Genomic DNA, 13,051 nt, shown 5'->3' with positions numbered 1-13,051 from the left:
AACCAAAGTAATGATTCCACATGTTTAGTTGTTGCTTTTCTGCTCCAAATCGGTCACTGCATCTGAAACAAAACACAGCCACCCAAAAAGCCATTGTAGCTGCTCAGTGTTGGGGAGTCACTGCGGTAAACACATCTACCAGCACTTGATTGGGAAGTGTGTATAAAGGGATTGCCAGGCCGACAGCAGCTAATACAGATATAATTGACTCTCCTTCTGCATTCTGCACATGGATTTGGAGAAGTGCACAGACCTATTGTACAACAACAAATTAAGCAGGCAGTGGTCAAAAGGAGCTGCTGAGCATTCAGCAAGACTGGACAACAGACTACTGAACTCTGCTAAATCTGCAAACACAGCTTCTCCCTCCTTCTGGGCCCTTTCATCTCCCCCGACATCTCCTCTTGCAGACCGCCGCCTCATAAAGCTAAGTCAAAAAGCAAGTACTCTCTCGTCTGGCGAATGTTGATCATTTACTAAAGGCTGCCGTTTCTCTTCTCTGCATTCCTCAGGCCGGCGATGTCGGCATGAGCTTTTAACGATGCTCTTGTGATGAAGTCACTCGAAAAGTTTCTTTGAGTTGAAGGGGAATTTTTGTTCTCTTTGTTGTCTGGGTCCAGATCTTTGAAATGCAGGAATGAAGAGAGAGAATTATTGATGGATCAAAATTATGAGGCCTTTTCTGACTCCAGATCAGGTTCAACAGGTGCTATTTCACCTGTACAGAATTATTACAGCAAAATCCCATTAACTCCTCTGCTGCAGGGAGTAGTCAAAGTAATCCCTGTGGAGCTGAGCAGAATTAGATCTGCTTCATTTGGGCCGATCCGAAAGCAAATAAAGCCAACGTGAACCCAAGCACACACAGCTGGCCCTTGAGACTCAGTATCCTGGGCAAACAAATGTCCAGCATGCCTCAGCACAGCTCACCCATGGGTGAGGGGGCCATGAAACCCTGAACAATGGCTGATACACTGAACTGATGCGCGGCTTAGCAAAGTTTTATTACATTTGGCCTGTTTCAATACGATGCCGGCCAAAAGAGGACCCCAGACTTTGTCGTCAGTTTTAAGATTACTATGACATCTTCGCCTCCTTAGAGCTGGTAATGCTCCTTTTGTTGCAGTGCGCCCACTGGCTTAACATGGAAATCTGGTGGTTTGAGTTTTAATTTGTGTCCCGGCTGCAGATCCATGTGGGGTAACCAAAAACTGTTGCTTTGTCTGTGTGGGGTTTGGATTTGATCAGTTTCAAATCTTACTTGTTATTATGTAAAAAGAAAAAAATTAAATGCTTTTAGCATATATAAAGTTAACATATTCATTTATCGAAGGATGACTTGCACATGCTCTGTGTAAGTCTCAAATATTTACTGATAACTTATGTTGATTTTATTTCCTGAGATTTAAACACTTATCTTACTTATATATTTTTTTAATCATATGAAGGTCCAAGGCTGTAAAAACCTTTGTTTTACACTATGTGGATGTCTGCTTAGTCCATTTCAAATAAATAATGTTTGCAATGAGAGAAACACTCCAACTAAAGTTGTTTTATTTCTCCTTTACTGTGTAACACCCTATTCTCCTCTATTACTGGCAACAAGAACAAGTAGAGAAACAAACTTGAACATGAATTAAATGTAAATATTTTAGATGTCTCAATATGAATGTGTGTATATCTTATATTAATACTATAAATATATTTTCTAGGCATAAGTAATATGTTTCCTTTAATCTATTACTCTCTTTATTTATTTAAAATAAATTAAGTGACTATTGGTGCAAGTTTAAACAGAGCTGTGCCACCTTGTGGTCATCTCAAGACTGTGATCCTTGCCTTACTGCATAAACTTGTTCTCATACAGTTTACATTTAAAAACACACACATATCAGAAACTCTTTTTTCTGAGGACTCTTAGGAAAAGGAAATCCAATTTAAAAAGGAAGTCACTGCAGAGCACGGCCACGTGGAAACTACAGTGGGTGCATCTCATGTAAGGGACGCACTAGAACTACAATCATGTAAAAACCGATGCTTACACTACACTGTAAATATAGTTAAGCCTTTATGTCTCGATTCTTTACAAAGCCTAAACTTTGGTCTACTTTATTTTATTTTTCGAAGTAAATTAACTTTTAACTTTTACAAATCAATCGCTAGATGGCGCCCTTCTCCTGCACAAAGTCCAAGCAGCTTTAAGCGAAAGGACGTCCTTGTCCATACACAAATGTACACGAAAGGTGTTCGTGTGTTTTAATGGCCTCACAAACTGAATAGATCCGCACAGATTCCCAGGTTTTCTTATTCTGTGTCGACATAAACGTCTGGCTGGAGCGACTTTATTTTATTTTAAAAGAAATTGTGACTATCTGTGATTTGTCCACTACAAGTACGTATGTACTTTAAACTGAATATATGATTATTGGTGCAATTATTAGAGGCTCCACCGAAAGATCAGAGCTGCAAGCACGAGTATTTATTATTGCAGTTTAAATATCTTCCGAAACTACTCTATTCTATTTTGTTCTATTCGTGTTAAATATAACGTTTTCATATTGCCAATCCCTTCTTGGTCTGCAAGCTCTAATCTGCGAGTTCTGGCGCGTGCTCCGTGAAGACGGGAAGACACCGTGCGCGGATGGCACGCGGACAGATGTGCCACCCCCCTCCTTCTCTTCCTCCACCACCGCCACCTCTTTGAGCTGGCTCCCGCGCCGGCATGATTGACGTGAAGCTGTTCAGACAGCCAATCAGAGAGCCCTCCGCGTTATTTGCATAAAGTGACCGCACGCCATTGGCTTGGTGCGTGCTGCTGCAAACCGCTTCGCGTGTCGTTACAGACGTCTTCTCCTCCTCGGAGGCAGAGAGGAGTTTTAAAATAAGAGTGTAAATTTGTTCTGAAGTTTAAAATGTGTGTGTCGGGGGTAGAAAAAAGTATTCTGCTCTGCATTTACTGGGGATACAGTCACCACCAAGCAGACTATATTCCTCTAAAACAGGCATGAATTAATTCACGGCATCAAAACAATGTAGCGTCAAATATTTTAATAACCCGTACTGATTGTTATCGCTGCCGGGGGAAAACACGTCAAAGGAAGGTCTGCCCAGTAAAGTTTTGTGTATAGACTCTCCATTCATATCGCTCACACAAACACACATAAGCACACACTTAGCTACACACAAGCACTACAACATTTTTTGACGGAGTAAAGTTGGAAGCAAATACCCCCACCTCCTCCCTCCCTGCCTCCCTTATCACTTCACAGGCCGGCCGGGCCGCTGCCGCTCGCCCCGCTTTGTTGTTTGTCTCTGCAGGGCTGATTGAGCAGCGCGTGACTGACGGCCCGCGGGGGTGTTGTCCAATCAGCGGTCTGCCCCGCGCCCAATGGGTGAGTCCTCTCTGCTATTGGCTGAAAGCGAGTGTGGGAAAGAATGCAGAGAGGGTTTCACACGAACTGGGAGCACGCGAGCCGGGTATAAGTAGCGCTGCGGCGTGTGTCAGCGACAGAAGTGGAAAGTGGCTTTGAGCGGCGCACCGCACGCACCGTACTCACAAGACAGTTCAGTGATAACAAGCGGCACAAGGCAGACTCGTCCGTGGGACTCGGTTGTCAGGCATATATCTTATTTTATATTCTGCAGTGGCCCCGAGTGATTTTTTTCTCTCTCCTTTTATACGTGAGCTCGCAGTAAGGATTTACTTTTTCACGCCTTTTTGTTTTACCTGGTTTAATCAACAATGCCAGCTGACACTATGGAAAAGCAGACGGCATCCCCTATTGCCGGCGCACCTGCAAACGGATCGCACACACCGGACAAGCCAAAAAACGCCAGCGAGCACAGAAAAGTAAGTAATTTAATGTTTTAAAAGAACGGAGGGGATTCTCCTCAAGTGAGGAATATTTGTACAAGTTTGTCCTTTAGTTACGAGATGTTAGAGATATGACATCACCGTGCAGTCGTGCAAATCCGTATATGCGATTAGTAAATAAAATATTTACTTAAGAATTTCTTTTTTTATTTGCAGTCTTCAAAGCCCATCATGGAAAAACGCAGGAGAGCCAGAATTAACGAAAGCCTGGGTCAGCTCAAGACGCTCATCCTGGACGCGCTTAAAAAAGATGTAAGTTCAAAATTATCCTAGAAACTTTTTTGTAATGAAATATTTGTATTATTCTTATTCGTAGATAATGAGTTGGTTTTAAATATTCCTATTCCTTTCCACAGAGCTCCAGACACTCCAAGCTGGAAAAAGCAGACATCCTGGAGATGACAGTGAAGCACTTGAGGAACCTGCAGCGCGTACAGATGAGCGGTAAGTTGATATAATAACAAAAGTGGGTCGTAAAGTCACGACTTTTGGAAAGAGTCTCAAAGCTGCTTATAAGTTACTAATATCGCGTCCTCCCTCTTCCGACCAGCAGCGCTCTCAGCTGACGCCACGGTCCTGAGCAAATACAGAGCCGGATTCAACGAATGCATGAACGAGGTCACCCGCTTTCTCTCCACCTCAGAGGGGGTGAATTCTGAGGTGAGGTCGAGGCTCCTCAACCATCTATCCAACTGCTTGAGCCAGATGATGTCTATGAACTACCAGCAGCAGTCCCCGTCTCAGCAGGCACACCTGGCCCAGCCCCTGCATGTGCAGCTTCCATCCACTCTGCCCATCAGCGGGGCCGCAATGGGCCCCAAGCTCAGTCCCGCTGAGGCCGTGTCCCCCAAGGTCTTTGGTGGGTTCCAGCTGGTGCCCGCAACAGATGGACAGTTTGCTTTTTTGATCCCCAACCCGGCCTTTACCTCCACCACGGCCCCTGTCATCCCCCTTTACGCAAACGCAGGAGTGCCTGTTGCGGTTAACGCCAGCCCGGTGCACGGCAGCTCAGCACCCACTGCAGCATCTCCTGTTCATGGCATGACGTCCTTCTCCGGAGGGTCCCAGGCGGTCAGCCCAGTGGGGGTCAGCACCGGCTCCGAGAGCAGCGAGCCTGTGTGGCGGCCGTGGTAGCTTAAAGGGACCAGAGACTGCACTTCAATCCAGTTCGCATTACTTTTTCAATGTAGACTTTTAAGTGACTGCACACAACGTTACGGGGGTTGAACCTGTGACTTTTCCGCTATGGGATGGTAACTCTAACCACTTAATACCCCCTCCCACTAGTTCATGTTGTTTCGTTTTATGGAACAGGTGCTGCCTCTAATGGCGCATGTTTTTATAAGTATATCTATATATATAATTTATTGTTGATTCCAACATTTGGATGTCCGTGGTAAACATGCAGATGGAAGATTTATAGGATTTTCTTTCTTTCTTTGTTTTTTTTTTGTTATGATGAAGTACTTTTTATGAAAAGGTTTAGTTTTGTATAGCGGTGTCATTGATTGTTATACCAAAGCTGTGTTTTATATTCTTTGTTGTTTTGTGTTTGAGAAGAAGTTGGGTGTTCACCCACTGTTTTAATAAATGAGGTTTCAGAAATTATGTCTCGTCTTCAGCCTGCTTCTATCACGTCATTAATTAATTTTATGAAGTATCCGTATGCGCCTCTATTATGTCACACGCCATGCGTAAAACTTCTATTTAACGCGTAAAAGTCATATCGAGGATCAAACTGTGGTTAGAGTTAAGGATAAATCAGGGGGTAAACAATATATTTTAATATTCATGTTCACAGTGTAAACCCCTGCATCAGTTAAGCTACCACAGGTTGAAAGTGGCCACCTTGTCACCAGTTTGGCGGGAGCTCCTTACATCTGGCCCACTAAAGAATGGTCCCGGGGACAATAAGGGTGTATTTTTCTGCTGCTACAAAGGTAATTAAAAGTTTGAAAAGGGTCTCATCCTGTATGCAGCGGGAGCTTTAAAAAGTCTCAAACCCTATTCAAGAGCCTGGGAAATGCGCTCAGGGGTTAATGTCACTAACAGATTGCTTCAGTGAAAGGAGAATATGGAAGGATCCTCGCTTTCTTTTGTGGATCAATTGTTCGATTCCACTCCAAGCGGAATGGAGGGAACTTGGTTAGACTTCGCTTTCAGGGCAGGGGACCTTGGCGGAAGTCGTGGAACTGGAAGACAAATAAAACTGCAGGTTGTGGAATATTGTAACCTGATTACGATCCCCCATCCCACGCGCTGACACACAATCATTTAAACTGCCTTGTTTTTATTTCCAGTCTGCGGCCTACATCTGCTTAGGTGACTTTTCCGCACAGCGCCCTGCGAAGATTCTGCGTAACAGTGGTCTCCCTTTCCTTTTCCCACTTTCTGTTTACTCCTGGGTGAAAACATATCTTCCTCCAGTTAGTGGGGTCCGGAACTGAGGGCAGTGTTTCAGCGGGCCCCTGTACTTGGGATTAGGTTACAGCCCGGTCAAAACCCCTCAACATTTAATACTCCACCGGCGCGCCTTAGCTGTGCATGACTGGCACAGGCCAAAAGTAAGACGGGTTTAAAGTGTTTTATCTGCCCTGGCCGCCAACACGTGCAAAATAAACATTTGTAGTGCTTCATTCATTTAAGACGCGTGCGCAAATATAGAAAAATATCTATGTTCGTAAAGTTTTAAGCGTAATGGGTTATTTAAACTTTTAGGGCTCATACCTTCCAACCAAAAGCAGCTGTTTTAGGCTCCGAGACTAAAAACATGTGAAGAAATAGAAATAAAGTGATGTTGTTTATAGAATCTCTTCACAGTTCCGTGGCACTGCCTACGTGACCTCTAACGGGTGTTTTTCAGTGATACCTTGTAGTCACAACTCCTGGTTTTAATCTCCCCTTTACAGTTGGACTGCTTTGTCGATTCGTGTACTTGCGTTCTCACTTTCACCCCCCCCCCCCTGAAGTGGCAGTGCCCTGCAGATGACACCGGCAGTACATGGCATACTGAAACCCCACTGCCTGTGATCCTCAAGCAGCTTCTTTCTGCGAGGAGGCATACTGAAACACCAGTTGGCAGCATGTGTGGGTTCTGCGGTTGTTCCTACTGCCTTCGTGTCTGAGTTAATAGTTCAGAGATGCCTTTGTGTAGCTGAGGTCGTGAGAACCGAGCGAACTAGTCTGCCTGCGGCCGGGCACAGCGCCAGTCAGTAAATCCCCGCTGGCAGGCCGGGTCGTGCAGCCGCTCTGCGGAGGTGAGGAGGCGAACATACACACACGCGTGGCCGCCAAGAAGGGCGCCTGGTCCGGTGTAAACATGAGGGATTAAAGGGAGGGAACTCGGATCCAGCTGTTAGGCTACATACTCCCAAGAGAAGTTAACTGAGTCCGTCATATTTTCATGGCAACCTTTTTTAAACTGTTTGCAAATCAGGTTAAAGCTGCCTCTGTGGACAGGCTGGGAGTTAGGAAGGAAGATAAAGAAATCCTATATTCACTGTTTGCTTTGAATTACCCAACAGCAGCTGCTTTAAGGTAAACACAATAGGCTTATAGAGACGGTGGCAAAATGTAAATGTTTCTTAAAACAACAACAACAACAACAAAAATATGAACAGCTGACGCAGAGGTGTCCACAGAAAGAGGTAGCCCACCTATGGTTATTAGTCTGCATCCAGATATGAACTGCTTAAACGTGCGTACATGGTTTATTGCCTAACAAATGTACAAGTCCCATGCTGTTGAGTTTGGATCATCGTCTGTGTACAAAACGAAACAGGAGGGAATCCGTCGAGAAAAGGATTCCTACAGAGGGCTGGATGTCCCTCGGGGACCTGAGCAATCAAGTCCCTAGGGAGAAGTCACTATTGAAGAGGGGGTAGGGGGTCATCAGAGGAGCCCACAAATTATCATTCTCATTAGCGACTGAATGGCGGATAACATGCGCACAAGTTGGCGCCAAATTTTTTTATCAGCACCTTTCCCTCCAAATCCAATTGTTTGTGTTGCTTAGGCAGAGCTCGGTGCTTTTTGTATGCAATTGCAGCCTTAGCCTCCATACAGGGATGCAGCACTCAGCTTACCTTAAATTCTTCTCTCCGCACATACTTTAAAATAATAGAGAGCTAGGAAAGCTCTCAGAAGATAGATAGATAGATAGATAGATAGATAGATAGATAGATAGATAGATAGATAGATAGATAGATAGATAGATAGATAGATAGATAGATAGATAGATAGATAGATAGATAGATAGATAGAGGACAGTCTATATTTGCTCCTTCAGCTGAAGACACTGCTGCAAGGAGGACATAGGGAAATGTTCTGCATGCTTTGGTCACAGGTTTTGAAAGGAGGGGCTGTATCAGGCATGAACTGTGTGTATGTGTAAGTGTATGTTTGTCTGTGTCTGTGCATGTGTGTGTGCGGACACTCCTCTTTGCACCTGTTTTCTTGAGAATCACAGAGGGTTGTACAGGGAGAGGAGAACGACAGATTTAGAGGGGTGGGGATGTTGAAAAAAGACACTGAAACTGTGAAAGTACAAAATGGACACACTTGCAGGTGTTTTTATTTCAGTGCAGATGATGCATGAAGCAGCTCCGAGTTAAGCTGATAGAATGCGTGTGTTTTAAAGTTTGACCTCAAATTTAATTACTTAGTACTTTATCAAGTGTTCAGTCTTTTAAGTTTTGTCCATACTTGCCTACCTCCTCCCCCCTGCCTGGTCTTTTTTGGCTCCCTCAAGCTTCCATCCTGTCCATGTATTTATAGTAAGGGAGCACTTATCCCTGGGACTGGGTGTGAGGTGTTGGGTGCGAGCAGACAGAGAAGGTGAGGCAGGGTGTGCAGACGCAACAGGACATGTCCAGCCTGATCAAATATCACAGGGTCTGGGTGCCGCGTGGGCTCCGTTGATCCTCACCGCTTGTCTACAGAACGTATTTCTGAAGCCAGGTTTGGCTTTTCAGCAGCTTCTTCAGTTTCACAGCATGAGGCCTTTGGCTTACAGCCTTTGCCACTGGTGCAAATTCCACAAGAGAAAGTCCTCTTGACAGGGTTAGAGGTCACCCCGCAGACTCCTAGGTGAAGAAGCCCCGTCTTCAAAAGTGGACAAATTTTATTTATGTTTTTTGTTGTTGTTGTTTTGTTTGTTTTTTTAAATCTGCTGAGGCGGGGTAATCCTTGTCTTTGCTTTACAGCTTTGACAGCTGTTGCTCTATTTTTGCTCTGGTTCAGAAACACTAATCTCAGAGATGATCAACTAATGTATGAGATATTAAAATGAAACAGTTTGAAGATGCAATCATGCTAAGGAGCTCCAGAGCAGCTCCCATCAAGAGCTTGTTTTCTTGACTAACACCGAGTCTAATGATGTGTGGTAACTAAATTATATGGTCCCACCTCAGTTTAACTCAGCTTAATTTAAAGATAAAGAAATATGAACGCTCAATTGTCCAAGTTAAACATGACAATTAGAATTTTAATTGACTCAATTGTCTATTTAATAATATTTAATATATTTTAATTTCTTTTCTTTTTTTTAGACAACAAAACCTTTTTTTTTGTAATGAAAACCGAAATATTATGTTGCAGTCTATTTATGATGACGCAGATGAATGTTTCATGATGGAGACCTTGCAAGATAGGTTGTGTATTTTGTGTTTACATCTGTGGTTAATTTTATTGATGAATTCTATTCTATACTATTCTATTTCTATACAATTTTATTAAGAATCAATAGAAGATTATAACTCAATATCGCCACCTAGTGTTTGAAACCTGGATAGAAGTAAGTGTGTGTGTGTGTGTGTGTGTGTGTGGGGGGGGGGGGGGGGGGGGTCCAGACATTGCTCAGTTGTGGGGACTGAAATCTGGTTGCACTGTCACATAATGTGAAGCTTCTTCTCATGTGTAGAATAAAAGCATGTCATTGCATTTTGGGGTGAAGAAATGCTTTAGGGTTAGGCTAAGGTTAGGATTAGGCAAGTTGTAGTTCTGGTTACGGTTAGATTAAGTCTCTAGGAAACAAATGCAAACTAACTAAATGTCCTCTCAAGTCAGTGATGCACAGCTGTGTGTGACTCACCTAGTGGCTCACTGCATGCCCCGACTTGTACCCAGTTTAACACCTGAGAAGAGCCTGCACAGGTCTGACCCATATGTCTGTAGAGGATACCTCTGTCTGCCGCTGTTGTTTGTGTGGGAGCACAATTTGTCCTCTTCCTTTCCTTGTGTGTGTGTGTGTGTGTGTGTGTGTGTGTGTGTGTGTGTGTGTGTGTGTGTGTGTGTGTGTGTGTGTGGTATTGGGCGACAGTGGTGTTTAAGCATATGCATTTGCTTTGTGGGGTTGGATGACTGTGAGAAACAGCCTTTGACCTATTTCACTCGAGGCTCGTGCAAGATAAATGCAACACATATATGTTTACAGACACTGTTGGTCACTGATGTTGGTCAACGGTGCCAACTACTTGTAAGAGACAAGACGCACTGATGTTATCAGTTTGCACTCCTCTGTGAGTATTTTATTACTCTCTCACTGGTCAGTCTTTTTCACAAAGTGACAGGATTTACTGATCACGCGCTAAGATATATTTATCTTTTTGCCACGGCCTTTTTAGTTGTGCACCTTCCTAAAACATAAATGTGTCCTTTTAGGTTCTAATTGATCTGACTGTATTGCCATAATATTGAGAAAATAAATGAGAATTTAAAGAAAAACTGTGTTTATCCTTAACTTGAGAGCGTTGACATCTTCTTTCAAGGGGCTCACTTTTTCCAAATTTCCATCCCTGTTAATAAAAAACCTTGGAAACTGCACATGTTTTGTGTCAGTGGGATTTTTTTTTTAGCAATTTCATTATTTAAAAAAAAGATTTTTATACTTCGGGATTAAAACTTGAAAGTTTATTTTTACTGTTTAGCTCTCCAAGTTACTCAGTGTCTCTTTATGTTACTGAAAATGCAAGGTTAGCATCCTACAACATATTTTCCTACTGGAGAATTACCAGAAGATCAAGGAAACTCTCACTTCCTGGTTTATATTTAGCAAGTGGAATACAAGCATGCTTGACAAAAGGATATTCTACTCTGGGATGTGTTGAAAAGTTTCCTTTCCTGACCGGCTATCCCACTGTGCCGAGACCTGCGGTCTTCTCTAGAGCCTGGTTAAGCTAGGTGGTGACAGCCACACTGTTGCAAGAGTATTATCACTTTAGCACTGTAGAGAGGGAGAAGGGCAGGCATTGTCCCCTAAACAGGATGTCCTGGTGTCTGGTCCCATCTCATGTGGGCTATCCTTTGTGTTCGTGTGCGTCTGTGTCTGTGGATATTGGGCTAAATCCTTAAAGCAGATGTCACCAGGTTTTAAAAAGTTTATCTTACTTTTTAAAATTCACTTTGATCTTTTATTGTGCCAGTACGTCCACTTGCTCCTCCCAACCCCACCTTTCTTTTCAGTTAAGTTTTATCTCATAGATTTTAATGAAAATGTCTAGCAGACACTAATATTGCAGTGTAGCTCTTAAGTGTATAGTTTTTTTGTGTCTTTGTGTCTTTCTGCCACATGTGGTATGGGGTTAGAGTTACAAGATGAGCCCATAGTCTTTTTCTTCTTCTTCTTCTTCTTCTTTCCTCTCCTCCTCTTTTCATGCCCTGGGAAGGTAAACACTCATCCTCCTTGCTCTTGTTGTTCTTATGGTAACTGTTGAACAGTGTGTGCTCCACTCGTGGTTTTATTGCCCGGATTGTCATGCAAGAGGCAGGGAAGACAAGTGTCAATAAGTGGATGGGCTCACTGCAAACAAATGCACTAAAAGAATGGCAAAGAGAGCAGAGAATACAGCTGGGCACACACACACACACACACACACACACACACACACACACACACACACACGCACACACACACACACACACACACACACACACACACACACACACACACACACACGCAGAATCATGGTTCTTTCACGTCACAGATTTCAAAATCAAAAAACCCAAAGAAGACAAAAATCATTAAAGAGACGTGATAACTGCAACTGAGGCAGTTTTAATTACCATAAAAAAAATCTTTATAATGAATCTTTATAATGCACAAAAGGGTTCTGGGGGACGTAATGCAAATATAAAATGGAGATGTTCGAAAAACAACCAGCTTAAGACTTCAAGGTGTTCTGCAACCTGTCAGGTTCCTTTTTAATCATTTAAGGGAGTAAATCATTCTGAGCGTTCTGGCTCTGGGTACATAAGCAAACTTACAGCTCATCAATTTTGAGTAATTTTTGTTTTTTAAAAAGTATATATCAGTTTTTTTTATATATAAACAGTGGACAAAGTATTCATGGTAGGAGAACAATAAAATCATGTCAATTGACTATTTTAAAACAGTAAGTTTTAATCATTTAACTGTGTGTTAAACACAGTTTAATTGAACAAAGCACTGTACAAAGTATGCATGCCCATATAAACACACTTTAAAAGTAAAAAGTGGACACACAGAATACAGAATTACGCCACCCTAACATAACACAACAGCAGGGCACACAGAGAGTTTGAAATCAGGTTAAAGGGGGGGAAAAAGTGACTGATATAGATGGAAATTTTAAACCACCTAATCTTTCATCACTTTGAAACTCCCCTGCAGACATCAGTTACCCCACTGTCATGCTCTTATCTCTGCTGATATAGCAAACAGCTTTTTAGTGGTACTTAACAACGGACTGACAGAAGGTAAACAGTGCCTTTGCAGCCGTCTTGTGTCTTTCTGTCTGCTGATGGTGATTGCTCTTAGATGGATCACCCGTCCAGTCTGACCACTCATCTCTAGCCCCGTCCTCCTCTCCAGAGCTGAAGAGACTGCGCCTCATGATGAATACACCCGTGATAAGATTACCACAGGGCAAGCACACGCACACACACACGAGGCACTGTTTAGCATGTTATTCTTAGTCATAGCCATTCATGAAGGAGTCCCTCCCTCCGTGAACGTCTGGCCATGCATCTCCCCCTCCTTTCATGCCTCCCTGCCTTCTTCTTTACTTGGGATGTTTACTTGAGACTTAGGTTTTGCCATTTTAGTCATCTGTTTTTCCACATGCACCTATATGAGTGTAGACCGTGATACAGGCAGCAGAATCTTGGTGAATTTCTTCAGCTAGTGTTTGTATGTATGCA

The 13,051-nt window shown here is 43.1% G+C and overlaps 1 protein-coding gene across 2 annotated transcripts; it reads left to right on the top strand.

Annotated features, from left to right (window-relative positions):
• The first annotated feature begins 3,496 nt into the window (after window positions 1–3,496).
• Window positions 3,497–5,482, top strand: hes4 (hes family bHLH transcription factor 4). Of its 2 annotated transcripts, none has more exons than XM_085444387.1 (4): window positions 3,497–3,850; window positions 4,031–4,126; window positions 4,231–4,318; window positions 4,428–5,482. In XM_085444387.1, the coding sequence occupies exons 1-4, from the start codon at window positions 3,743–3,745 to the stop codon at window positions 5,006–5,008; spliced, it is 873 nt and encodes a 290-aa protein (XP_085300513.1). In that variant the 5' UTR covers window positions 3,497–3,742; the 3' UTR covers window positions 5,009–5,482. The 2 variants fall into 2 exon arrangements, with proteins under 2 accessions (XP_085300513.1, XP_085300512.1); XM_085444386.1 differs by having other exon boundaries at window positions 4,425–5,482.
• The last annotated feature ends 7,569 nt before the right edge of the window (window positions 5,483–13,051 follow it).

Source organism: Copadichromis virginalis, linkage group LG20 (genome assembly GCF_057382275.1).
Source record: "Copadichromis virginalis isolate Kocher_CV1m ecotype Utaka linkage group LG20, C_Virginalis_male_GT1.1, whole genome shotgun sequence".
Taxonomy (NCBI): domain Eukaryota; kingdom Metazoa; phylum Chordata; class Actinopteri; order Cichliformes; family Cichlidae; genus Copadichromis; species Copadichromis virginalis.
Note: the sequence above shows the minus strand (reverse complement) of the source record. Positions and strands in the feature narration are given on the sequence as shown.

Excerpts from the sequence above, each read along its gene's own strand:
- hes4 (XM_085444386.1), top strand. The coding sequence starts at position 3,743 with ATGCCAGCTGACACTATGGAAAAGCAGACGGCATCCCCTATTGCCGGC. Across the intron at positions 3,851-4,030 it reads ACGCCAGCGAGCACAGAAAA|TCTTCAAAGCCCATCATGGA; the intron begins GTAAGTAATTTA and ends TTTTATTTGCAG. Across the intron at positions 4,127-4,230 it reads TGGACGCGCTTAAAAAAGAT|AGCTCCAGACACTCCAAGCT; the intron begins GTAAGTTCAAAA and ends TCCTTTCCACAG.